The sequence below is a fragment of the Mustela nigripes genome, chromosome 1 (genome assembly GCF_022355385.1).
Source record: "Mustela nigripes isolate SB6536 chromosome 1, MUSNIG.SB6536, whole genome shotgun sequence".
In the NCBI taxonomy this organism is placed as follows: domain Eukaryota; kingdom Metazoa; phylum Chordata; class Mammalia; order Carnivora; family Mustelidae; genus Mustela; species Mustela nigripes.
The window spans coordinates 209150235-209177416 of record NC_081557.1 but is presented as its reverse complement, the minus strand read 5'-3'; the positions used below and the strand labels follow the sequence as shown (position 1 = coordinate 209177416).

General features: G+C 45.9%; 1 protein-coding gene and 1 long non-coding RNA gene across 7 annotated transcripts in view; one reads left to right on the top strand and one right to left on the bottom strand.

Moving 5' to 3' along the window:
• Window positions 1-4978, bottom strand: part of LOC132004504 (uncharacterized) — a 167941-nt gene extending 162963 nt beyond the window's left edge. For 2 of the 3 annotated variants that reach the window (XR_009400529.1, XR_009400526.1), the window contains exon 1: window positions 3845-4978. This is a non-coding gene — a long non-coding RNA (uncharacterized LOC132004504). Of the gene's footprint in view, window positions 1-2286; window positions 2938-3844 lie in introns of those variants that run through there. The other variant, XR_009400527.1, reaches the window with a different exon arrangement.
• A 284-nt stretch (window positions 4979-5262) lies between these two features.
• ZNF518B (zinc finger protein 518B) lies at window positions 5263-24939 on the top strand. 4 transcript variants are annotated; one of them, XM_059380951.1, is made up of 3 exons: window positions 5263-6193; window positions 6431-6893; window positions 18217-24939. In XM_059380951.1, exon 3 carries the CDS (start codon window positions 18420-18422, stop codon window positions 21663-21665), a length of 3246 nt encoding a protein of 1081 aa, XP_059236934.1. In that variant the 5' UTR covers window positions 5263-6193; window positions 6431-6893; window positions 18217-18419; the 3' UTR covers window positions 21666-24939. The 4 variants fall into 4 exon arrangements, with proteins under 4 accessions (XP_059236934.1, XP_059236943.1, XP_059236951.1 ...); XM_059380960.1 differs by adding an exon at window positions 9126-9642 and having other exon boundaries at window positions 5263-6893; XM_059380968.1 differs by lacking the exons at window positions 5263-6193; window positions 6431-6893 and adding an exon at window positions 7268-7425.
• Window positions 24940-27182: the final 2243 nt, after the last annotated feature.

Below are 27182 nucleotides of genomic sequence, written 5' to 3'. Positions count from 1 at the left end.
AATAAGTAAATAAAATTAAAAAAAAAGAAGAAGAAGAAAAAATCTTTGAAGCAACTGTGTCAGATAAAAGATTCTTATGTATGCTACTCCAGTAACTGACGTAAATTGATAATATAAGGACAAATAGTCCAGTTGAAAAATAATCAAAAGATTAAAAATAGCCATTTGATAGAAGGGGAAATCCTGATGCTCACAGACAAATGAAAAGAAGCTCAACTTCACAATTATCAGGGAAATTCCAATTAAAGTAACAATGAGTTAACATGTTTCTCACCCAAGAGGTGGCAAAAAGTTCAGAAGAATGTTACAGTCAGTCTTAGTAGGGGGCGAGGGGACCCAATTGCCAATAACAATGAGCACTGAAATTACTTCAGGACTTAAGAAACTAATCTGGCAAACTCTGTTAAAATATATATCTTTCTACTCAGCAATTTCAATTCTAGAAATCTATCCTATAGAATTAAAAGTAGAGTAGTTCATTATATTCTAAAAATCAAGTATCACGTTTTGGTTGGAGAATAAAATTTGTTCAAAATATAGATGACAATGCAGGATACATTCTGCAGCACTGGAAATACAGTTTTCATGACTGGCTACCTATAATTTTCACATGTTTATTTGTGAATGATAAGGAAGATTTTCAGATGTATTTGCAAGCACTTGTCTGCAAATAACACATTCCCAGTGGGATAGGAGAGGGTTCTTTATTTCCAATAAATGCAAAGCCAAATTGAATATTATGATACTAGATATAATTTTCTCTTTTTATTATTTTTTTTAAAGATTCTATTTATTTGACAGAGAGAGACACTGAGAGAGGGAACACAAGCAGGGGAAGTGGGAGAGGGAGAAGCTGGCTTCCCATGAAGCAGAGAGCCTGATGTGGGGCTCAATATGGGGCTTGATCCCAGGACCCTGGGATCATGACCTGAGCCCAAGGCAGACGCTTAACAACTGACCACCCAGGTGCCTCTTCTTTTTATTATTTTTAATTATTTGAGGAATCTTGATACTGATCCCCATCCTGCTGGGGAAAATGACATGCCAACTTAGTATGTGATTTTGAATATAGACATCTGAATTTAAGGAACCATGACAGGCAAACAGAGCCACACCTAGCTACAAGCAAGACTTGAAATTTTGTTCCTTCCTTCTGAGAACTTCTTGCTGGTTTGGTCCTTCCTTCTGAGAACTTCTTGCTAGAAGTTTAAGAGTACTCAATTAAGCCAAGTTCTCCTTTTTGCCTTGGCAACTTCAGTTGGTTGCTGTTTTGTTAGCCTGGCTGATGTCAAGGAGCCAAGTTCTTGGCAATCTATGGTGGACATATGGCATAAATGAAAAATAAATCTATGTCTTTTTAAACCACTGAGATTTGGGGGTTGTTTATTGCTATGATGTAACCTAGCCCATCCAAACTGACGCAATAGCTAAATTACCTGGGGCTCTCAATCTGAGCATCTCTTTCAGTATTCTACACAGTTAACTCATCTCAGCTTCAGATACTATTATTATCCCCATCATTTCCCAGATGAGAAAATTTAGAGATGAACGAATAGAGGAAGAGTTAAGTGTCAATATTTGGACCTGCAGATTCCAAGTCTGCTTCCAGCTCTGGCCACTCACACCAAGATAGTAGGCATTCAACTATCATAGGTGTCTATTGAGTGCCAGGTCCACTCCTTAGGTGAACAACACAGACCAATAACTTATTTCGTTGTGTAGGAGAATGAGAAGACCCAAGTAAACAAATAATAAATGATTTGTTTGTTATAAAAAATGTAAACACAAAGATGTGTTAAAGTGTAGGGAGGGTATGGCTATGGGAGATGAAACCGTTAGACCTCTAAGAAGGAGGGTTTTGAGTTGAGAGGAGAAAGATGAGAGATGTCACAGACAGAAGGAACGCCTGCTAGGGTCCTGGGACACAGAAGCCCTGTGCATCAGCGCTGCAGAGGGAGCCTGCGTGGCAGAGTACAGGAATGAGAAGGGAGGACGGAAGGGATGCTGCTGGAGGTCAGGTCTTACAGGACTGGAGGGTCCTGCAAGGACTCCAGCTGGGGAGTGGCTCCATCCCACTTGCTTTGTGGAAGGGGCACTCTGGATGCTTCAGCATGTTTGAGAGCGAAAGCAGGGAGCTGGGGCAGGAGGCTATCACCTCAGCCTAGAGCTATCTGCCTCAAAGGACCAGGTGTTGCCCCGCCCCCATCCTTTCTCAACACACAGGCAACCACGGACGCAGCTTGGGCCGTGAGACCTGAGTTAGAGTACACACCCGAATTCCCCTACCTTGTTCCGCGGATCCCGCGCTGGGATGCCGAAGCTGTGTCGGATTGCGAAGAACGCTCCTCTCCTGTTTTGCACTCCCTTTTGTACCTCCCTCAGGAACCTCTTTGGGGATGGCCCTGTCCTATTCAGGCTTTGGCTACCCCCTGGTCCAAGCAAGGGACGCTGGCGGCTCAGGCCAGCTTGGTCCTGGAAGCCGGGTCTGTTCGGGCCTGGCATATGCCAACTCTGGCACGACACTGATGAACAAAATAGCCGTGACAAGGACAGGTGCGCTGGTGGAACTGACAGTCCAGAGACAGGGGGGCACACTTGTCAAAGAAAACGTGAAGAATGGGAGGCTGTGAATCATCAGGAGCCCCTTTGATCCCCCCTCTTCTGGACCCCCAGGTAGGCATTTGCCTTTGGTTAAATACCAACTTTGCAAACGCCGGTCGCGAGAGCGCAAGCGTCTGGGCCGGGAGTCTCGCCAGCGCGGAGAGTCCAGCCCCCGCCGCTCCCGCGGTCTAGGGGAAACAAAAGCAAAGCAGCACATCACGAAGAAGCAAGTCGGGGGGAGGTCGCGCCGCAGGCTGGGGGCGCCCAGGCTGCTGTGTCAAGCGGTCAGGTGAACGCAAAGCTGCCCGCGCCGGGTAGAGCTCTACAGGCGCGGAGCCCGCGGGGTCGGCCGAGCAGCGACGCCACAGGCCGCCCGAGGTACTACAGATCCCGCGCTCGCGGCAGCGGGGCGGGGGAGGGGGGGGGAGAGAGATAGCGTCGGGTGGGGGGCGGTGGCGGGGAGGGGTAAAGACTGCCTCCAATGGTTCTACCAGACGCGCATGCCCGGTGGGCCGCTCTTCGCTCCGCATGCCCTACTGCGCCGGCCCGCACAGAGGCGGTGTAATAGGGCGCGTGCCCCCAGAACGCAGCGCAGCCGGGTGGCAGAGGGTGTCTGGAATTCAAGCCTGGTCTCAGGCGCGGCTGTCCCCCCCCGCATTTGAGTTGATAAAAGCATCTCAGAGCCTGGCAGTAACTTGTACAAGGTCACACAGCCCGTACCAAAAAGTAACGGGATTGGGATTGCGACTCTGCAGCCTCCACCCAATGCGTCTCAGGAATGGGAGGAGCACTGAATTTGAGTATCTTTGTAGTCCTTCACGACTTTGGAAAACCTGAGCAAAGAGACGTTTTCCCCCTCTTTCACAGGTGAGCAAACTAAAGCTCAAAGAACTTACTAGACATTTCTGAAATATATTAAACAAACTAACAAAGCTTAAGTTCTCATTTTATGCACAGTCTTGAAATGCCTGAGATGTACATGTCTTTGCCCGCCTCCGCCCCCTCCCCCTGAACTCCCGCAACTAGCCCAAAGATCCAGACCCTGTTGTTAGAGACATGACCCATTTCTGGGGCACATTGAGGGTGCAATCCCTCCCTCTGAGCCACAAGGTCCTCACTAGCAGAATCCCAATAAATGACTCTCAAGATCACAATCCCGCATTATCTAGAACTGCAGTTCTTCCTTCTCTCCTTCAAACATGCCTAACTCTGCCCATCTCAGGGTCTTTGCATGTGCTCTTACCTTATGTGTGAAGCTCTCTTCCATCTTCCCATGCTGGATCCTACTGATGGAGCTCATCTTCAAAGTCCCCTTCACTGAGCCTTTTTGATCATCCTTTCTCTTGCTTTGCACTCCCTTCCACACCACACGACCTAGTTTTTCCCCTTTGACCTCTAGCCCTCCCTAATATTAATTATATATTCCATTAATTGTCTGATCACCACCCCTAGCAACAGGAAGGCTCCCTGAAGAAGCCTGATTTTGATCCTCGAGTACTCTGTCCTCAACATCTAGCTTGCTTGTGTCTGCACTAAATTAGTGCTCAGTGAATGTTTGTTGAATGAATAAGTAAATGAATGGACATCTCCCAACCCTTATACTCAATGACTGGTTTTGTTCGCATGTCTTCCCTCCTCTCTTCTATTCATCAGACAATCAAATCCAGCAGCCTGTATTAGTTTCTTAGGGCTGCTGTGACAAACAGAAATTTATTATCTCACCAATCTGGAGAGGAAGTGTAAAATGAAGGTGTCAGCAGGCCCGTGCTCTTTGGGAATGCTATAGAGAGAGATTTTTTTCTTGCCTTTCCCAGTTTCTTGGCTTGTGGCAACATAACCCCACACTGGCCTTGTCTTTGCATGATGACCTTTCTCCCTGTATTTCTCTGTGTCTTCACATGGCATTCGCCTCTCTGGATTTCTTCTTTTTTAAGGACAGCAATTGCATTAGATTAGGGCGCACCTAATTACCTCATTTTAATTATGTCTGGGAAGACCTTTATTTCCAGATAAGGTCACATCCACAGGTGTGACTTTGCATTTACATTCACTGAGGATTGGGTCTTTAACATATCTTTTGCGGGGGGCATGATTCAACCTATAACAGAGGTGCTCTATGGAACACTGAAAAAAGATTTAGGCAAACTAAGCAGGACAGGGAAGAAGACTCAACAACAGCTGTAAAGGTCAGCCATGTGCCCTGGTTGAAGGTCCAGAAATAACATTTCCAGGTGCCATCTCCTTTTCTTAAAGAGGGAACAATATGTCAACTTTAAGGGTTTCAATGGGAGTGATCTCTATTCCTTCTTGGCCCTTTTCCAAGCTGTAAACACTCCCACTTCCAGACCCTCCACAAAGCATTTTAATCTGGCTGAAAGTGGACTTCTGGGAAATGTAAATCTATCAGGGACTGCACTAAACCTTGACCTTCTTTCTCTTGTCTATGGTAGACAATTCACCTGTGAGCTAGGTCTTACTGTTTGCTGAATTTTATATTAGAAGCTGAGGTTCAGACAGGTTAGGGAGCAGGCTCACAGCTTCTCGGTGTCTGACCTGGAATTCATAACCAGCTCTATCGAATTCCAGAAAAATTGCCAGGAAAGCCAGAGGTACTCTTTCATCAGTTGTGTGACCCAAGAGGGCAGAACTGTAAGGCGTGAGTGGAAGTTACAAGGAGAGCTACGATTTAGGAAAAATTCTCTAATGCTTAGACTTCTGATTCTCTGATACTTAGAATTAACAGTGTTTCCTGATTTAGCTGCTTCTGCTACTAAGCGATTTCTAGGCTGTTTAGATTCTCAGTGTCCTTCCCAAGCCTACCCCTCTCTGAGGGTGACGGAATTCTGTGCACAAATGGGTTTTTCTGAGAAAATGTCCCCTAGAGTTCGTGAGCGGTAGGAGATATAGGACCAGGAGGATCCCTTATGAAGAATGAAGGTCAGGTCTTGCAGCAAGAGCGGGGGCAAGAATTTGCGGCTGATGTTCAGTCTCGGGATTGGCATTCTACTCTTGCTATTCAGCGGTGGGCATTTCTGCCTGGCTGCTGGCCCTGTGCCTCACACTGTCTTCCTGAACTTCACTTCTCCGTGTTGAAGAACCGCCCCCAGCTCTGCCTCTCTTCCCTGCCTCTGGCCAATGTCCACGCACCCTGACCTCCGGACTCCAACAGGATGGTGTTGGAAACCAGCCGTGCTCCTTCCGGAGCTTTGAAATAAACTTTCGGCTGTTATTCCTGGAGGAACAGTGCTTGCCGGTGCCGGTGCCTGTGCCGGTGCCGCTGCCGCTGCCGCTGCTCGCTGCCACAGTCCGCCGTTCCTTAGGAGCACTTGCATTTTGTAGGGAGCCGCATCTGAGTCACTGATTATTGGGACTCGTCCCCTTCTTTCCTCAGAGAGGGGTCTATTCTAGGCAGACTTTCTTTCCGGAAGGTCCAAAAGTGCGCGTGTACTTGGAGTGCAGCAAGGTTCCCGGAAAATGGTATTGGAGTCCAAGTAGCAGGAAAAAACACTAGCATTAAATGAGCTCACACCATCTCCAGACTCTCCCAACAATCATTGTCTCGCCTGGCCCTCAACAAACACCTACGTGATAGGTAAGACTCTGGGCTGCAGGTCGGTCTTCCCCGCCTTTAGTAAGGGCAACTCCCAGCCTCAGAGAGGTCAGATTAGGGGGCTTCTTTGCCCAAGGTCCCAAAGCTAGAATGCAAACAAGTTCGGGAGACTCGGGATTCGAACCCGACTCAAGGCCGTATCATTCATTGCTGCTTTCAAAAGAGGAAGAATTTGGAGGTCGAAGAGCTGGGCTCCTTTTCTTTCTCGCCCTCCCTCAGTCGCTGCCGGACTTCAAGCTCCATGCGGGCAGGGAGCTACGGCGCCCTCGGCTTACACCCAGCACGGGCACACAGCGAGCGCTCGCGAAGAGTCCTCCCCGGCGACATCGGAAGGAAATGGTTCCCCATTTGCTGGAGGCTCCTGGGCTTGCGGGCAACCAAGCAGAGGCCACTGCACGCAGTGGGTGTGGACGAGCTGGGTCGACCTGGGAGCCCAGCACCCGGATCGAGACGCGTCTCCGGCTCCCGCGAGCTCGGACACCCGGCCCCGGCAGGCTCTGGCGTGGGGACCACCGGCGCCGCCCGCGCCGCAGCCGAGCCTCTGCGTCGTATTGCGCACGCGCGGCGCCGGCCCGACTCCGCCCCGCCGAGTAGGGACCTACAGCGGGCGCGGCGGAGGCGGTGGCGGCCTGCGGCCGGCGGTGTAGACGCCCCTTGCCGGGAGCCGGGACCCGCCGGCCGGGTGAGTGGCTGCGCCAGAGGGCGAGGGCCCCGGGTTCGCGCACGGGACGGGCGGGGCAGGCCGGGGAGCGGAGGCGGCTGCGGGGGCCGCGCGGGGCGGGGGGCGGCGTGAGGAGGCCGCGCCGGGGCGGGACGGGGCGGGCAGTCCGGGGCCGGGTCGTGCGGGCCACGGTCTCCGCGTGTCGCGCGGTCGACCGGCTAGCCGCGTCGTAGCGTGAAGGCCCCCGGGGCGGGCCGGGGACGGGCAGGGGGCTCCGGGCCGGGGGCCTCCCAGACCCCGGGGCCGCGGTGGCGGCGGCATGCGGGGCCTTTGTGCCGCCGCGACCCCGCAGGCTCGCCCCCCGCGCGTCGGTCGCGAGTCGCGGCGGCGGCGTGCGGGCCGCGGGGCCGCGGGTGTGGAGCCGCGCAGCCGGCCTCCTCCGCCCGCCCCCAGCGTTTCAAATGATGCATCTCCTGCGAGGATTTCTACCGGTCGCTCCGAGCAGGAAGTGTCGTCGGGAGGCCATTTTTAAAGCCTCCTGCGGGCCTGGGAGGTAAGCGTTGACGTGGTGGGACTCTCCGTCCGTAGTTGGAGGAGACCCCGCAGCCCCGCCACGGCCTGACCGGCCCCGGGAGACCACGCAGTGAGCCCCTGCGCCCGCGTCTCCCTTCCTAGCACCACGCTGTTAGATGAGGACTCGCCTGGGAGACCGTGTGCCCTCCGTGTGAGAGTGCCAACAATAAACTTGAAAACCGGACTGGCATTGTCTTTCCTTGGGAGTTGGGCGGCGTGTGCCCCGGGATGGGCTTGTGCACGGAGGACCTGGGCACCTTCTGCCGGAGAGGGGAGTCAGGGGAGCGTGGATGGTGAAGGTTTGACTTGCTCCGACGCTGGTGCAGCCTTTGTGGGACCTCCCCATCCCAGCTGTCCTTTCTCTCTTGCGATCTTGGGTTGTTGGGCAGTTTCAGGCAGGGTGCAAAGGAGTGACTATTTCTTCACCGGAAAGGGAAACCAAAGGAGAGAAAGAAAGGGAACACGTAAGTTCCTCTGTGTAAATGTAACACATTAAAATAACGCTGACTTTAAAAACTGAGATAATGAACAATTAGCCTAACATTAAACAAGTTAAAAAGTGACTTAGCACTTTGTCCTCTATTTAAAAGTCTACACAGCTGAACTGTAATGTGTTACAGCCTCTAAGAATTATATCTCTTGAGTTTAGAACTGAAGTCACCAAGGTTAAGACAGCCGTGGTCTCCAGGAGCTTGTCCTGCTTTCCTAGAGGAAAGGAGGAAGAATAACAATGTATACCTTTATCTTTCTCTGAGTCAGGGATGCAAAGTTCAGCCCCTCGGTCATGTGTGTACACAATAGGAGATACTGGTGGAGGGTTCTCGAATCCCAGCAAATAGTTGTTTAGAAATCAGTGTCATATAGTCTCTTCAGAATGCCAGGAGAACGTTAGCTTGTTTTAATCATCTAATATTGATGTTCTTTTTCACCAAGGATGCACTTTTTAAAATTATTCCTTAACCTAGATATAATATAGCCTTGAAAGATAACCCTTTTGTATGTATCCGGTTTTGTTATGCTGATAACATTTATTATAGATGCATTTTGAAGACAGGCAAAGGAGGGTATTATTCCATTGAGCCTCCTTCCTGACATTATGTCAAACGAATGTATATATATTTTTTTAAAAATTCAGTGATAGCAATGTGGGAAAAAAAACAAAAACAAAACAATACCAGGATCTGCCCTGGTATATTTGCCTTTAAGTAAAGAGATCCAGGCCAGTTTTGGGGCAAGAGGAAAAACAAAGAACATTTTTGTGATCATTGCTATGAAGGCTGGCATTTCATTCATTCACTCATTTATTCATTCATTCCCTCCACCAATATGTATTGAGTGCCTCCTGTGCCAAGCCCTGTGCTGTTGATGGGTAAACATTGTCCTCACAGTGAGGCCTCCCAGCCTTGACTGTTCTCAAGCTGCCTGGGCCCCTGCATTTTCTTTGTTCACATATGCCAGCCCAGCTAATTGCAATTTCCAGAAGCCATCCTTGGAATGAAGGGGGGGGGGGTCGGTCCAGAGACTGTAATCCAGATGTTCTCACCGTGGAATAGGGGTAGCGAGGCAGCAGAATCACCTGGAAAAAGTTGTAAACCGCGTGCCTCAGCCCATTTCAGGAAAAGAGCAGTCTGATTTATTAGGTCACCGGAGTCCTAGGAAACCTTTTCTTTCTATTTTAAGCTCCTGTGTTACCTTGCCATACATCCCTGCTGGAGAAGCGTCTTGGGGGCTCATTCTCCTTATATTCTGGAAGACAATTCCTGGGGAACCAAGGCTGCACAGACCCAGGACTTACATCCAGATGCCTGGCTTCTGCTGCACGGTATTTGCACAGTGCTTGCAGCCTCCAGGATCCTTGGTGTAGAAACCTGTGCCAGGGCCTGCAGGTGTGAGGCTAGATGGGGCTTGGTGCCTGAGAAGACAAGGCCTGAAAGAAGGAACAGTCCTGGAACTTGCCACACCTTTGACTCATCTGCAGCTCGACAGCCCCAGGCAGGAAGTAAGAACGGTACCCGAGTGACAGCAGATGCTGTGACTTCAGTTCACAGTCTCACACAGCCCGCTAGCAGAAAGCAAAAGAATTTTGATTAGACACCAGCTGACCAACTCCATGACCTGGGAAAAGACATACAGCCTCTGCAGCTCTGTTATCTTAGAAGCAGCAGATAATTGAAGGTGTACTTTGAGGAATATTGAGGTAATGTATGAATGTGCCTCTGCAGGCACCTGGCACCCCATCCACCTGACTTCAGTCAAGATGCTCCAGGATTGCCAAGGCCAGCCAGCCACCACGAGCGTCCTGATCAGATCACTGATACAGCATTTACTGCTTCACTGAAACCACCCATTTACTACTGCTCTCTATCTCCCATTACACTCCTGAAAGACAGCAACCCGTGGCAGGTGTAGGGGTAAAATAGTCTTGGTTTGTGCTCATTATACACACACACTACCAGGCATCGGTACCACGCCAGAAACAGTTACATTTCCAAGAATCTGCAAAGTGGTTACTGTCATTGCATACTTTACAGAGTATCAGTAATGACATTTTCCAAGGTCAAGTGGCTAAGCAAGGGTAGGACCCAGCATCCCCTTGTCTAGTCATCCCACTACCTTCAAAGGCAGTGGCCTTGCCCCCATTTCCAGCACCCTTGGCTGGGATGGGTATATAAGAGATTGTACAATGACGTTTGTAATATTCTTGCCATCCCCACACAGTTCTGTGCACCTGTAATGTCAGGTAGTGGTTCTTAACCTTGGCTGTATATTAGATTTACCTGGAAAGCTTTTAAAACTCCCAGAGCTTCCCCCACACACAATGGGGCCTAGGCATCATAACTTTTAAAGCTCTCCAGGTAATTCTAGTGTGCAGTAGGGCGACCACCCCAGGTACCTCCTTTAAAAAATAAGTTTACCATCCTGGGGGTATTATGACAAGTGGATCATCCTAATGCAGTCAAGGTTAATAATCACTGCTGTGGTGGGAGATCCTTCTTTATTTGATTATACTTTTTATTAAACCCTTAATCCATTTCATCTACAAAACTTGGTTTTTCTTTAAGCCAAAACCGGGGGTGGGGGGTGGGGGAGGTGGATACAAAAATATATGTGTCCTTCATTTTTGTCACCATTAGAGACCTTAAGTCCCTAGATGTGATCAGTTACACACAATTTTGTAATGCTGCTTGTAATACTACTTTGTTTTTTACCATGTATTTTTTTTAATGCTAACAAGAGCATAATTTCCCTATAACATTTCTTTTCCACATAGAGAACTGTAAATTTGATACTTTTAACACTCTGCCATTGGTCATATTCTTTCTGTTGAAAGGTCTCAAATTGTTAAAAACAAAAAAATACTATGTAATAACTTAGTTTTCTGATATAGTCTCAGTTGAAGAGCTTCACTGTGTCAAGTCTGTCTCCAAATCACTCCTTTGTAGATGGGGCTGTGGAGGAGATCCTGGCCTCCAGGCCCTGAGGATCTCATCTGGCTGATTTGTTAAGCTAAGAGTTTCTGCTTCTCAGGAGTTTCCGGACTCCTCTACATTTAGAGGAGTCTTACAATAACAGGTTGACTTATTTCTTAACAGAACATGTACTGTTTGTTAAGCATAAGGTTACCTGCTGTCTGCATATACCTTTTCCTCACATCAGTGTGTAAATTACGCATTACCATTCCTACTTTACAAGTGAGAAAATTCAGGCTCAGGGGAGGTTAATAGATCCAGATTTACACAGTTATTAAGTCCAAAACCTGGCTTTTAAACCTTGATCTTGATCTCCCAAGGTCATTGTCTTTTCCACTCTTACACTTTCCCCCTAGAAAGTAGAGGAATCAGTACAGCGACTTTCTTGTCCAGCCTTCTTGCCCCCATTCTGTTCCCCAAGTGGTACATTTGGTTTCAGAAGGAAATCTAGAATCCCAAAAGCTATACACTTGTCAGCAACATTTGGAAGTGTTTTTTTTGTTTTTTGTTTTTTTTTTTGTCATTCAGGGGCCATCAATTTGCACTTCAGTCATTTCAACGTGCAGGGTAGTTGGGCAAAAAGAAAGTAACACTTGGTGTTTTTCTTTTTTTAGAACTATGTACCCTTTCAGTTCAGTTCTGATTCTTTGTAATGGTTTGAAAGAGTTCTTGTTGAGTGAGATACCAGCTTCTTCGAAAACACCATTTATCTGGGCAGTGGTAGCACTTTACAGGCCTAATGTTGCTTCCCCCGCCCCAATCAGGTGTTGCTGTCTACACGCTGCTGGGCACTTTGAGGTAGAATGCTTTAAAATTTTGCTTGCTGGGAAACACTTCTTAGACCAATCTTTGCTATAACTAAGTAGACAAAAGGAACAGAAAAAATTTTTGAGCCTCTCTGTTACTGGCTGAGTGCTTTGTATATGTTCTCTTGTTTGGCTTTCCTAATTACCTTTTTTTTTTTTTAATTTTATTTATTTATTTGACAGACAGAGATCACAAGTAGGCAGAGAGGCAGACAGAGAGAGAGGAGGAAGCAGGCTCCCCGCTGAGCAGAGAGCCCGATGCGGGGCTCGATCCCAGAACCCTGGGATCATGACCCGAGCTGAAGGCAGAGGCTTTAAACCACTGAGCCACCCAGGCACCCCCTAATTACCTTTTAAATCTGAAGATCCTAAAGCCTGTTTCCTTGCCTGACAAAGCACAGAGGGAATTACTTGCCTTAGGACCCCAAGACACAGGGACAGAATCACAGTTTGAACTGCAAACCTTCTAACTCCATTCCCTTTCCCTTTGCCCATAGTACTGCTCCGTCCCTGCACTGGCAGTGGATTTGGTAGAAGTCCCATGGAAGGATTCCTGGAGAGAGCATCCTGACTCTGCTTCTCCATCCAGAAGTGATGTGGACAGTCAACTACTACTACTTAGTTTGGTGGACATCTCAGGAACCAAAACTAGGTGTGGATGGGGGTGGCATGTATGTGATGTAATTGGCTGGCCACCTCTCACATTACCATCTAGCTTATAAATGCCCTTGCACTTACAGGGATATTTCACAGTTCAGCTGGGCTTGGAGAGGATCAGGGAATTCAGTAACTAGCTTATACATAAACCTAAGTTGTAGTGAGTACTCCCTTATGTGGTTCTTGCATCGTTTCACATTAGCCACTTTGCCTCTAAGGCTAGGTGATGGTCTTGGCTCCAGAGGTAGATTGTGTTTTAGGCTATACAACCCAGTAACTGTAATTAAAATCATAATGTGAGATTCAGTGTACATTTGGGAAAAAGCAATTGTTAGGCAGTGACGAAGCATGTATTTTAGACCCTTTGACTCTTCATGCGATTGGCATGATTTCTTTATTTTTTTAAGAGTTTATGATGTGTAACTGACCTAAGCACTTTACATCACATTGTCACATAATCTTCATGACATGCCTGTGACATAGGGACTGTAAACAGGAATCAGACAGTTGGCCCCAGGTCACACACCTAGAAAGGGATGGCACTGGGATTTGAATCTCTGTACTATGATTCCGGAATCTGCAGCTTTAAATCGTGTCATTACTTCTCTTCTTCTAATTCTGTTGGGCATTTGATGTTTCCAGTATTTAGAAGTGTGATGCTTCCATCTTAATGAGAACTTGTATAACCCTCATGGTTTTTACAGGCTTTTCTTTTCAATAGGTTTTTATAGTGTCATTGACCTGGTGTCTGACAAACAGTCTTTTTCTCCATCCATCTGCATAATAAACTTAAGAAACCAGGCCAGGTGAGCTCAAAATCAAAAGGAAAAGGCAGCAGCAGGGAATGCTGCACGGCCTCTCCCTAGAAAGAGACAAGATTGAGGAAGCACATTTATGACAAACCATGCCCTTCTCTTTGGGGTTTGTCAGTCATCTTTAGCTGATGCTGTAGATAATTCTGCATTAAAAAACTCATTGCGTCCTGTGAAAAAAACAGACAACTTAGTATTCATTGGACATTTTCTTTCTTGTGTCCACGGTTAATAATACTAAGTATTTTCTGTGCTTTTGAAAGCCCTCCTAAGTTATCTTTAAAAATATTTATATGTTTCTAGTCCTAGGAGGTCAAATGCAGAGGTTTTGGGATAGAGACATGAGTTTGAAAGGTAGGTCAACACTGAAACTGCAGTTTACTGAGCGACCTCCCAGTGTCGGGCATGCACAGCTTTTTATCATCTCATGTAAGCTGCAGTCATCAGCCCCCTGGGCAGTGGTTTGCCAAAAGGACCCAGCTTCCCAGGTGGTTGGACCCTATGTGAGCCAGACAGAATGAGTTGTACGAAGGGAGAGGGCTCGCGAGTCAGTCACTCGGGTGCACCTGCAATGACATCAGATGCGCTCGTGTGTGGCACCAGCCGCAAAGGCATCTTAGTTCTTCCCTGCCATTCACCGCATCCATTCACACCTGTCATGGGGTGCACTCATATCTTTACCCCCCACAATTAGACACAAGCATGGCATCTTTGTCACCTGAGCTGAGGAAGTGCCAGTGTAGAAACACTGCATTTATCTTGAGAATGGTTTAGAAACCAGGAAGACACTTGGAAACAGGTGACTGTAATCCCAATGTGGCTTAGATGTCTTGCCTCCCATTAAACATATTTGCTAATCACAGCCTCACGCTTCCTACTGGCACTTGCTCCTAAGGATTCTTAACTCAGAATAACTGGCAAGATAGTTTTATGGAGACACTTCTGAGAGGACTGCACTCCTTCAACGCTGTAGATGGCTTGGTTCATCCATCAGGATGCACTCCACTTCTTGCCAAGTATGTGATCTTACCATCCAGTCTGTCTGGGATTTCAAGTTTTTGGTTTTAGGAGGAATAATGTCTACAAGTTTTAAGAGGACTTGGAAAGGAAATGGCAAAACTGTTTTCTATAAATTTTGAAGAATCCCAGAGACTGGGAAAAGTGCTGGAAAACTAAAAATGCACAGTTGGAATCCTGGTTTGGGTGAGTCTTCAAATGGAGGAATCTCGTCTGAAGATTCTTGAGAATGTCTTAGAATTAATATGTAAGATGTTGAAGTAGTTGGCAAACAGGTTGTGCCTGGCAAATGAGTTACTTCTTTCCTCCCCTCCCCTTCTCCTGTTCTCTTGTCCCCTCCCTCTCTCTAGATAGTAGGATTACGGGGCTAGTAGATAGCAGATTTGATATCAGCTGGTATGCAGATCTTTAGAACAGAATTGAGAACCAAGGGCTAAATGAGAGAAAAGGTGTGCAGGTTGATCATAGTGCTATCAAGAGGGATGAGGATGTTTGTAGCCCCAGAACCAGGATATAAGAAAGTTACAAGGACAGTGGTTTCATTTTCATTTAAGGGCAAATTCTCAACAATGAGAACTACGGGACAATAAAATTAGCAGCCTAAAGACGGGAGCCGTTTTGTTTATGGCAATATAAGACCATCAGTTGCTCCCATCAACTGGTGAAGATGACTTAAAGGTTTGAAATGTTGTTGGCAGTTTCTTCCAGTGATTTCTAACACTGTCTTTTCACCACAACTCACTAGCATAGGGGTAAGTCCAGAATTGTCTGTCTCACCTGTGACACTGAGACTCCTCCACATTTGGGAGCCACTGGACCAGTCCCTAACATAACCCAGTATGTTAGAGTCCCTTTTCACCTGTGCATTCTTGGAACCATGATTTTCTTAGCTTCTGGCCACAGATCTTATTTCATTTTTGTTTTGTTTTGTTTTGTTTTTAAGATTTTATTTATTTACTTGACAGAGATCACAAGTAGGCAGAGAGAGGCGGGGAAGCAGGCTCCCTGCTGAGCAGAGTGGGGCTCAATCCCAGGACCCTGGGATCATGACCCGAGCTGAAGGTAGAGGCTTTAATCCACTGAGTCACCCAGGCACCCCTCTTGTTCTGTTTTAATGGGATGAAAATGCCCATGTGAACACGTTGACAATAACAGTATTCTCAGATGGTAGAATCCTGTGATTTCAGGGGTCAGCACTGGGAGACTGGGCTTGGAAATCATGTAGACGAATGTAGGTAAATAAGCAGGTGTGAAAGGGTGACTCGCTTGAGAAATAGCAGAAGTTCTGCTTCTAGAAGTTCTCGTACTAGTATTGTCCCTGGGGTCTCCCTTCACTAAATCCAGTTTACAACTCTGGAAAATGAAGTGCATGGGAGCTTCTACAAGTGATTCCTAAAACTTCCATCTGTTGTGTATACCAGGCGTGCAGTGGGAAATGGAAGTCCTTGTCTTTGTCCATTACCAGTTTGCTAGCTGGAGGCATTTGCACGTCTTGCCCTCTTCACAGTCCTCTTCCATAGGTATGTGTTCAAACACTAAAGGCAGAGGGAGCACCTTGTGACCCCATGGGCTTCTGCCCACTTGCTGTCTAAGTATTACATACACATTCATAGTGCAACAAGTCTGATTGAGTCCTAGATGCCACCAGGGTTCTGCTGCATACTGGGAATTGCCTTTGAAAGGAAGCAGCTCTCTTTTGCAAAAGCAAAACAGGGAAGGACAACAGTGTCAAAGAAAATAAGCCCTGTAGTCAAACACGGTATGTTCTTAAGTGGTCCTTTCCAAAAATGCTTTTAAAGACAGGTTTTACCATAAATGACTCTTAATCTCACAAAACAAACAGGATTGCTGGAGGGAGGGAGGTTGGGAGAAGGGGGGTGGGATTATGGACACTGGGGAGGGTATGTGCTATGGGGAGTGCTGTGAAGTATGTAATCCTGGCAATTCACAGACCTGTACCCCTGGGGATAAAAATATATTATATGTTTATAAAAAATAAAAAAATTAAAGACAGGTTTTTTTTTTAAAAGATCTTTTTTTTTTTTTAATTTATTGACAGAGAGAAATCACAAGTAAATGGAGAGGCAGGCAGAGAGAGAGAGAGGGAAGCAGGTTCCCTGCTGAGCAGAGAGCCCGATGCAGGACTCGATCCCAGGACCCCGAGATCATGACCTGAGCCGAAGGCAGCGGCTTAACCCACTGAGCCACCCAGGCGCCCTAAAGACAGGTTTTATGCTGAATTTGAATATGCAATAATTACTTCTCTTGACCCAACAGAAGGGCCTACTGCTCCTGCAGGTTGGCCTTTCAGACTTAAGTTTGCATGGCTCTGGACCTGTGAGCACTGTGCCAGAACAAAGCTTCTACTCCCCCCTCATATTGCTGCTCATCATTGAACAGACACTCACTGGGTATCTCTGTATGCCTCTTGACACTTAGAGAAGCACTTTGAAACTTCACAAGTGTTCTCTTACACTCTCGAGCGTTTTACTCATTGTGGCAGCACTGTGGGAGAGGTTGGATAAGTGTCCTTCATTCTTGTTGCCAGATAAAAAAATTGAGTCTCAGAAGACTTCAGTGGATTTTAGAAGGTCATAAAATAAAGGCTTTTTAGCAGATCCCCAAATAGAATGTTTTTGTTTGGCTCCAGGTTCTTGTATGTTCTAGAAAAAAGCATGTGTACTTAAAGGTAACTTTTTATAGAAGTCCTCATCAGCATTACACCTGTTGTGGCACTTGCTGTAGGGACATTTGCGTCTCTGCCACCACTGCCCAGGCAGCCACCACCTCTCACCTCAGCCCCCCATACTGTCATTCCACCCTCACAGATACTTGTCCATGCAGCAGCTGGGGGCTTTGTGGGGGTGCAAATCACAGCAGGCCAAGTCGCTGTTCCAGTCTCCCCTGTTACCTGTCTCAGGGACAGGAAAAGCCACATCCTTACAATTCTGTGCTAGAGCTTTCCTTGATCAGCACCCCTACCCCCTCTGACCATGTGGACTCTTCTCCTCTTCCCTCCTCTCCCCTTCTCTCCTCACTCAGTACCCTCTGTTCTCCACCTCCTTGCCATTCCTCAGGTGGTCCAGGCCCACATCCCACAGACCTTTGCCTTCTCTCTGCCGGAAACTCCCTTCTCCTAGACAGCCCAGTCCTTGCTCCCTGGCCGCCCTGAGGTCTCTGCTCAGAGGTCAGCCTAACGGGAGGCTCTCCTGACTCTCCACACCATCCCGTGCCAGCCCTACAGCCTCATCACCTACTTACTCCCTGGCCCTGGCCTGGCTTTATGGCTGTATTTTTATCAATTACTCATCACCACCTAAGAAATAACTACGCTGCCTGTTTCCCCTCTCTAGACCCTCCTGATGTACAGACTGATCCTGGGTTTTGCTCACTGCTGGCTCCTAATAGACGCTCCGTAAGATGTTGATGGAATCAGTGTCTGTCTATCCAACATGGCCGGTGTATTATTGATTTCTTACATTTGTGAAAGCAAATGGAGCAAATGAGAGAACTGGGAATCCAAGCTGCCAGTTAGCTTTCATATAGAAACAAATGAACACCGGAGCCGAAGCCCTGGCTCTCTCCACCACTGGATAATTTGTGTGTTTAAAGTTGAAGTAGCACCCTCCTGCACAAAGCTTTATTCAGGCTAATATGAAATTATACCTGTGAAATTGCTGAGATGCTGTCCGTGACCCCTAAAAATGACTGTCACGTATCGGGGCTCTTCTGAACGACAGCTGTGGTTTCCTTGCTGCCAGCCTGTTATGGTTGGTCTAAAGGGATGAGTTTTAGGGGGCTGAATTTAAAATTGTCTTCCATAGGCTTCTTATTTGCCATTTCTGTTGTATTACGTTTTAATGTCAATATTTGTTTAAGAAAATATGTCAAGATTTAGCGTAAAAATCAAAGGTCATTGAAATAGAGGATACGTGTGGAAATAGCTTAACTAAACCTTAAGTTCATGTATTAACTTTGCTTTATGATGTCTTTTTTTTCCCCCCTTTAGTGTTGCCTGGACTATCAGAGAATTGAGAACAATCCTATTTGGGGATCATACACTGACTGTGGCGGTTTATAAACAAGGATAACTGATGACGCCCCCCAGGAAGTCACTGCTTCTCCGCCAGTCACGAAGTTAAATGAAGGATGGCCCCTAAGGGTTTTATCATGTGAAGTCTTCCTGAATTTTCTGGTTTTCTCTTTTTGGAAATGCAAATAAAGAAGATGAAGGATATTGGACAGCAGTTATATACCACTCAAGTGAATGATGGACATAATTCCTTGACCATGTCCCCCAAACAACCGAATGCTAATAGAGCCACTAGACCAGATAGACAAGAAGCGCAAGCTCTCTTGTGTCAAGGCTCAGAGGCAGAGGCTGCCATGATGACCATCGCTACATGTATGAAGTGCAAGAGTGTTGACAAAATCCCACTTCAAGATTTGAAAAAGGGTACTGGGCCAAGCCAGAAGGAAGACAAATACGTTTGCTTCAGATGCAACCTCGGTGTGGCCACTTCGCATTTCCATTTTGTGAATAGTAATCCCAGTGCTACTCCTGTAGGAAATAAAGCTGAAGCCATCGCCAGTTCCATCAATAACAAATTTAAGGTAAGGAACTTTAAGCCAGGCAAATACTATTGCGATAAATGTCGATTTTCTACAAAGGACCCTCTTCAGTACAAAAAGCACACGCTCCAACATGAAGAGATTAAATTCATCTGTTCTCACTGCAGCTACATATCCTACACAAAGGGGGAGTTCCAGAGGCACCTGGTGAAACACACAGGCATATTCCCTTATCAATGTGAGTACTGTGACTATGGTGCTATTCGGAATGACTACATTGTCAAACACAGGCGCAGAGTGCATGAGAGGGCAGGGGGACGGCGGCCGCCTAGAACTGTTGCCAAGCTGGAGCCAAAAAGAATCAGCACATCGAAACAAAACACAGAGCTCCTGAAAGCTCCCCACCCAAGGACTGCATTTCAAAATAAGTTATCAGATCAACTCTCAAGGTTCTCCCTCCATACAAATAAAGACAAAATGCACAATATCATGTTGTTGCCGGAATCAAAGGAATACCAAAAGGATGTAGTGTGTATTCCAAATAAAGTGACCCTGATGGAGCCAAATGAAGGCCGTCTGTTTGAGAACAAAAGCGTGGAGGTGGAAGTGTTGTCCCCAGCGAAAGAGCCTGTCCAGCCAGGAATGCCGTTGACAGTGGTGGCACCAGCAGAACTTGTGGTCCCTGCCAACTGCTTGGCCCAGCTGATCGATGTGAAGGTCGTCAATGGGACCCAGCAGCTTGTCCTGAAACTGTTTCCTCTGGAAGAAAGTAACCGCCCCGAAGCTGGTGGTGGTGAAGGGAGTAATTCTGAGCATATGATTAAAGAGAAGGGTTCAGCTGAACCAGAAAAAGTGGTTTCTGCAAGCCAAACAAAGTCACTAGTGATTGAAGGGAATGTTGGAAAACTGGCAGGCACTGATCATCTTCAATCGTCAATTCAGAAACAACTTAAAAATGTGAAGTGGGTCAGGTCTTATGATTTTTTCATGTCAAATTCTAGTGTGCACAATCGAGAATCCCTTCTCTACCCAGATACAGTTGAGGACTTCCAGAAAAAAAGTAGTATCTATCCACATAGACCAGCTCTTCCTTCTTTCTCTTTAAGAGGTCATTCTCCAGCATCTGTAGTAAAAAACAGTGTTTTCCACAGTTTCAGAGCTGCATCAAACCCTTTTCCATATAAGGCTGCTGCTTCTTTTGCTGAAGATGGAAGGAACTCACTTAGTGACTCACAGCAGTTCTATCCCTTGGCTGCGTCACCTGCAACCATGTCCTTCTCTGGAGAAAAGGGTTTGTTGCCTGTAAGTACAAGTAACTTGGAATCTAGACATGAGATCAGTATTCCTATAAAAATGGTTCCCTCTCATAGGAAGTTGAAAGACAAGCAGACCGAGGAACACAAGGCAGTTTCAAACACAGGCCAGATTTCTTCCCAACATAAAAGCGAATATTTACACGTGAATATACCAGGAGAGGATAGAATCAGGTCTCAGCCGCCCGTGGAGGAGCCTTTAGAATTAAAGAATCCTGAAAGGACTAAGGACTCTTTTGATGGTCCAGTCATCTCGTCAGTATTTTCTCTGAGCTCTGGGTCTGAAAACGTCCCTGAGGGCGTTAAGTGGAATAGTTCAACGTCCAAAATAAAGTCAATTGAACTCTTGCGCAGAAAGATAGCTCAGTTGATTGAATCCTGTGGCAAGCCATCATCTTTGTCTGCAAATAACGCACATCGCCGTTCTGTAGGGCAGGCATCGAAGGGAACTTCACAAGCTGCTCCCGAAGGTATTCACGAAATTAACATGTCATTTGCAGGCACTGGCTATTCCACAGGCACACTCCCGAAACCTCAGGAAGACGGTGGTATCAATGGGCCACTCACTCCTCAGCAAATATATCCACAGTTTATAGAAGGCAGCAGTGGGAAAACTGAAAGCAGAGTGACTAGGAAGGCCCATGTTACTACTCCAGTATTGATCCCCAAAGGGGCTGTGTTGAGGGTTCTTAATTCTTCTGAGGACACCCACATTATAGAGGCAACGTGTGAAGCACCGGTCAGCATACCTTGCCGTGAGACCCAGTTAATAAAACCCATTCCATTCTGCCCAGTGAGACAGACAGACTCAGACTTACCATCTTTGACAAGTGAAAGTGGGCCCATAGATATGTCCCAAAATCTTGATATACCTCTTCGGCCAAAACCAAGAAAAGAGAGTGCTTTTTGTAGCACCATGCCTAAAAAAACTGGCCCCCTGCACGGTCAGCAAGGAAGCAGTGAACTAAGTAAGCAAGGCAAACTGCTTTCCAGAAGTCTTCCTATAAGTAAAAACAAAACCAAACAAGTGAATTCATCCAAGAAGAAAAGCAAAATCCAGGCTGATCCCAGCCGCTATCTCAAGGATCCTTCAATTTTTCAGGTCGCAAGACAGCTTCGACTGATTGCCGCTAAGCCAGACCAGTTGATTAAATGCCCCCGTCGGAATCAGCCTGTCATCGTGTTAAACCATCCTGATGTTGATTCTCCAGAAGTCACCAACGTGATGAAGGTAATCAATAAGTACAAAGGCAATGTCCTCAAAGTCGTCCTATCAGAGAGGACGAGGTGTCAGTTAGGCATCAGACGGCATCATGTTCGCCTGACATACCAGAACGCAGAGGAGGCCAATCAGATAAAAAGGCAAATGATGTTGAAAATGAAACTTAAGAAGGTGCATAAAAACAACTACCAGGTGGTGGATTCCTTGCCTGATGACTCATCGCAGTGTATATTTAAGTGCTGGTTTTGTGGGCGGCTTTATGAAGACCAGGAAGAGTGGATGAGTCACGGCCAGCGGCATTTGATAGAGGCAACTAGAGATTGGGATGTTCTTTCTTCCAAGGGCAAATAAGTAAAAAATGGTCTTTGAAGCAAATTGTTTTTCTTACTTTTAGTTTATTCTAGTTTGTTTTTCCCCTTCCTCCCTGGCTCAATGGGAGAAATGCAGATTGTAGGAATGGGAGGATCATTCATTCCTCAGAAACCCTGTGAGAATGTTGACAGCCAGGAGTCTTAACCTGAGATGACTGACTGGACCTTGGCAGATGTCTGTAGCCCCCGGAGTCGTATGCACAGATCTATGTACATGTGTTTTTCTGGAAAGAAGTGAAACTTCCAGATTTCCAGTTGAGATCCTAGATGTCTTTGTTTAGCACCCCTTTTTTCTGAGTAGAAACAAATCTGGTGATCTGTTCAGGGCGGCATGTTTAGGGTGTTCTAAACTATGTTCTTTATTCAAAGTACTACTGAGGAATGAAACCCATATCTTGGTGTACACATCCATTTTTCTCTGCACTAACTTGTGCTGAATATTTGATACATAATGGAAATCATACTTTCTACTTTGTTATCTTAAATTGGGTTATAGAAAATGGCTCTTCCTTGAAATTCCTCACCCACTGGGCAGTACTCAGAAGTGTTGTCTCTAGCACAGAGCATTAGCTTTGCTTGGCCACTTGAAAGAATGATGCCAAGGGTTTGCCTGAATTTATTACTTCAGCAGTAGATATTCGGGGAGGAAAGAAACATTTTCATAGCTTTGCTTTCTTTTTAAATGTCCTGATTTATGACAGCTTGGGAGGGATTGTGCCTTTAAAAAAAGGAAGGAGAAGAAAAAGAATGGTCACAGAGATAAAATATCCAAAATTAAGGCTCCTGTGTGCCCTTACCACCCTCACAAACATAAAGTAACTAGTTTAAAATGTGAATGAACAGGCTTCTTATGACATAGGTAAAACTGGGGAAGACAGTTCAAGGTAGGACTGTGAAGAGAGTTATGACTTTATAGTGATCACTGGTTTCCTTTGAGAACTCTCAGACCAGGGCGAAGGCTTCGTGCACTTTCTCCACCACTTAGGATCTCAGACACTGCTCCTCTCTCGGCCCTCAGCTCAGAGCCCGCTCTTCCTCTGCCAGTTTTCTGAACAGGCTCTCCTGTGGAGTGAGATACTTCCCTATTCACCTCCTGTCCCCTTCCTTTTGTGCCTTTGAGGACCCTTAAGGCTTTCCCTCATGAAAATAAACAAAATAGAAACATCCCACCATCTTCGTTGAGGTTACAGAAACACTATTCCTGCTTTTCACTGATAGTCACAGTCCGCTTCTAACTTCTCTTTTCCACAGTCTGTTCTTCCGATCGCTCACCTTTCCTAGGTAGTAACTCTCCAGAACACCTGCTTCCCTCTCCACCAATAGACACCAGCACCACGGCTGGTCCACAGGACACGTTGTGTGCATTAGGAAAACTCCTTCCGCACCTTTACCACCTCGTGGGCACATCGGTGGCCTGGCAGAGGGAGCTCGGGCTAGATCTCGTCCTCACTCGCCCAGGCAACAACCATCACACAGAACACACCCACGCACCTGGAACGGCCACAGGGTCGCTCCAGCTCTGTTTTCCTCCTCCCTTTAAGACTGCTCCATCCTTAGGGAATTCGTTAGTGCAGTGAATGGAACCGGGGGCTGTTATAACTGGAAAAAACTTGAGTGAGATTTCCGTTGTGCTGGTTAGTTGGAACTTTCTGTGTTTGTTTTGTTTTGTTTTTACACCCGTGAAAGTCTTAGGCTGTCTTCTGATAGGTGGAATTGTAATTCTTTGCAGTTGGTTCTCATTACAGATAATCGACATTTCTTATGTCTGATTGAATACATGATCATTAAGTTGGCTACTTGGTTAATTTTTATTGAAATTTAAAAGTTGGGTTTTTTAGATGTGTATATATGCATGTGTGTACACATATAAATATTTTTTACCATATGAAAACCGCAGTAGCTAATTTTCTGATTTCCTATTTTATAATGAAATTATGTGGGCTGGAAAAACAGAAGACATTTTATATTCTAGAAATTATTTTGGAAGCACATTTTTATAATGGTGTGATCTCATTTTTAAGAAAATGAAAGCACAAGTAAGTGATGAGTCTGGTTTCTATGAACAAACAGGAGTAGAAACCCCTGAGGATCATTCTGTTGCAGTATTTCATCCCCGCGCATTTCTAGTTGGTGCTTTCCAGGAACTGGATCCCGCGTACCACTTAACCACATAGAGGAGAACACTGCAATGTGAGCTGTGTGTAGATGTGTGCCCTGCCGGCAGAATGGAAGGCTCCTAACAATACTGAGAAGAAAAGGCTGTGATTTTTTTATTTTTTATTTTTTCTCCTTCTATACCTCACTGCTTAGTAGCATCTTTCTTGAGAGGCAAGAGCCTGACCTTTCAAGAAAAGTGACCATGAATCAAGTCAGAGTGTTAAGTGTCAACATGAAATATTTATACTTTGGAGCATCAACCGTTTTTCAAGTATTACCTAAAACTCAGCTTATGTACTTGTATGGAGCTAAATTTTATGAGTAGACTACGTAGCAAAGTATTTTTTTGAGATTTCCAGAGCTACAACACTTTTTTGAGGAATCCTGAAGGCTCCTGAAAGTCATAAAAAATGAGAAAACAAAACATGTCTGTCCTCCCTATATGAAGAACTTTAGGAAATAGCTTGTTAACATGTAGGTAAATGTCAGAAACATTTCTAACAAAATTGAACAAGGTAGGAGTAGAACCATGTTGAGTATTTACATACTCCTACCTTGATTTTGAAGGACCTGTACTCGCTAAATTTTATTAATAGTATTTACTAATAAAATTTTACACTTATTTCTTAGAGTTTCTTACTTTTGGGGGCCAGAAGTGAGATGATCTTGTTATAGTTATGACAGAGTGAAAATTAAAAAAAATAAAAACAACTCATAGTCTCATAGATAATATTTTACCCAAATTTTTATCCCCTCCCCAAAACATTTTGTGAGCCCTACTGTGGGCCAAATGCTGTTTGTTAAACTAAACTGAACACAGTATATTAACCCTCAAAAGCTCCATCCCTCTTTCTTCATGACCTACTAGGTATAAACCATCCCTGGAAACAAAGATGTGGCATTGCTTGGCCTTTGGAATAATTTTTGAATCTGTAAATGTCAATATGAGCAGAAAACATAACATTGACACGTTTTAAGCATTATTGTAAGTCCTGTGTGAACAGTTTGTGTGTCTGCTGCTCTGGTTTTGAAACACGTTTGTATATAGATATAGAAGTTGGCGTAAATTTTGTTAAATAAAGCAATTGTAAAATGTTCTCTGTCCTTTCATTTCAGTGTTCAGGGGGCTATTCCTGACATAGTCTATCTTGTGGGATAGGTCTCTGAAACATGGAAAGGTGTCCTTCTGTACAGCACAGGTCCCTTGAGTTCCAGGGGGTATATTTTGAACTTAATGCACTGCTGGCTAGCCATGCATACTCTGAAATGACACCAGGTCCCTTTTTTCTTTTGATCTACCTTGAAGTCACAAGAGGTGCTGGTTTGGGCAGCAGTAACAATTTTCATCTCATGGTCTGTAGCCTGGTCAGAGATGGTATGTGGCCACTGCACCTGCCTCTCAGCCGGGAGGGGCCTGGAGTGGGAGAGCTCCCAAGTGGTTGATGAGCCTGCTGGACCATGTGGGCAGCTGCACTGTGCCATCGTCTGTCCAAACATCCTCTCATCTGGCACGCATACCTGGGAGGAAAGAGGATGAGGATGTTCAGGGTGGGGGTGGGGAGGGGGTTCCCTCATTTCATTCCAAGGAGTCAAAAAGGGAAAAGAAGAAATGGACTTGAGTTTTGGCAGATCCTGAGGAAAACATAAAGATGTGAGTTGCTTAAATTCAGCATTTTGCTGTTCTCATTTGTTAGCTGAGAGGAGTTGTCATCCTCCATCCTATAGATCTAGTCTAATAAGTTGTTGCCTTTGGTTATTTGGGGGGAAGTGGGAATCAAGGCGGTGGAAGCCTCAAGAGGGGTTTACATTGGGTGTGGACGACCAGAGGGGGCTGCGGAGTGAACACAGAAGGGGCCTGAGCAGAAGCTGATGTCCAGGCCAGAAAGCAAGGGAGGGGCGGTTGCTAAGCCACACTGTATTGTGAAGGAACCTCAAGCTCCAGAAAGACGAACATTTACATGAAGCTGAGCAAAGTCATGGGCAAGCTGGGGTTTTAGCAGGAAGCTCCAGGCATCTGAAAAGCTTTTTGCTTTGCAACATGTGTAGAGCCCTTTGCTGCCACCATTTACACTCAGTATGAACTGACTTCTTGAGAGTCTAGCAGGGGTCAGAGCCCTTAGCTGGAGCGAGATAGTGTTCAGGGAATGCGTGCTTCATCTAGAACGGTGCTGTCCAGTAGGGGTATAATGTGAGCCACATATGGAGTCTGAGCTTTCTGGTAGCCACATTTAGGAAAATAAAAAGAGTGGGTGACGTTAAATGTTTTATTTGACCCAATACGTCTAAAATATTGAAACATTTTCAGTAAAAATAAAATGGGGGTATTTCATGTGTATATACATATAGACACATATATATGTACATATATATGTACATATATATAGACAAATACACTGCTTAAAACAATCTTTAGGGGCGCCTGGGTGGCTCAGTGGGTTAAAGCCTCTGCCTTCGGCTCAGGTAATGGTTCCAGGGTCCTCGGATGGAGCCCCGCATCAGGCTCCCTGCTCAGTGGGGAGCCTGCTTCTCTTCCTCTCTCTCAGCCTGCCTCTCTGCCTACTTGTCATCTCTGTCTGTCAAATAAATAAATAAAATCTTTTAAAAACACACACACACACACACACACACACACACAATCTTTAGAAACCTGGTATATATCTTCAACTTACAGGAGGTTTACATTTTAATGCTAAATTTTCATTTATAATGAGATGTCTCACCAAAGCGCTTCAGCTGTCTTTAGTGGCAAGATTTTTAACAGCTTCCATTTTTCTATTGAAATGAGAAATTTGGTTCTTCAGGCACCCTAGCCACATCAGATGTTCACTACCCACGTGTGTCCAATGTTTACCGCACTGAACCACCTAGGACTGGGTAAATCATACTGTGTTGTAAATATCAGCTTGCTTGTCTGAGCTCCTTGACAGGAAGAAGTGGGCTTTATTTATCCATGTATCTCTAAAACTAGGGTAGGCCAGGCAAGGTCCCACTAACACATTAACAACATGCCCGCTCTGTGCCCAGATTCCGCATCCATGCCCCACCCTTCTATCCCTAGACCTGTACCTACCTTAGAGAAATGGTTGCACATGTGACTTTTTAAGGTCAATTAAAATTTATTTTGCAGCCTTAGCTTGTCAACCAAACAAGAATTTATTTCTCATTGACACTGCACCCACCATGCCAGGGATGGGGTTCCCATCTTGTAGCAGCACCATTCCAACCAGTTGGGCTCCTTCCTCAGTGTGACGGCAAGAGGAGAAGATCTTATACAAGTGGGAAACAACACACAGAACTTGCTCACGATCTGCCGCCCCAGCAGTGGTCACACAACCTCCCC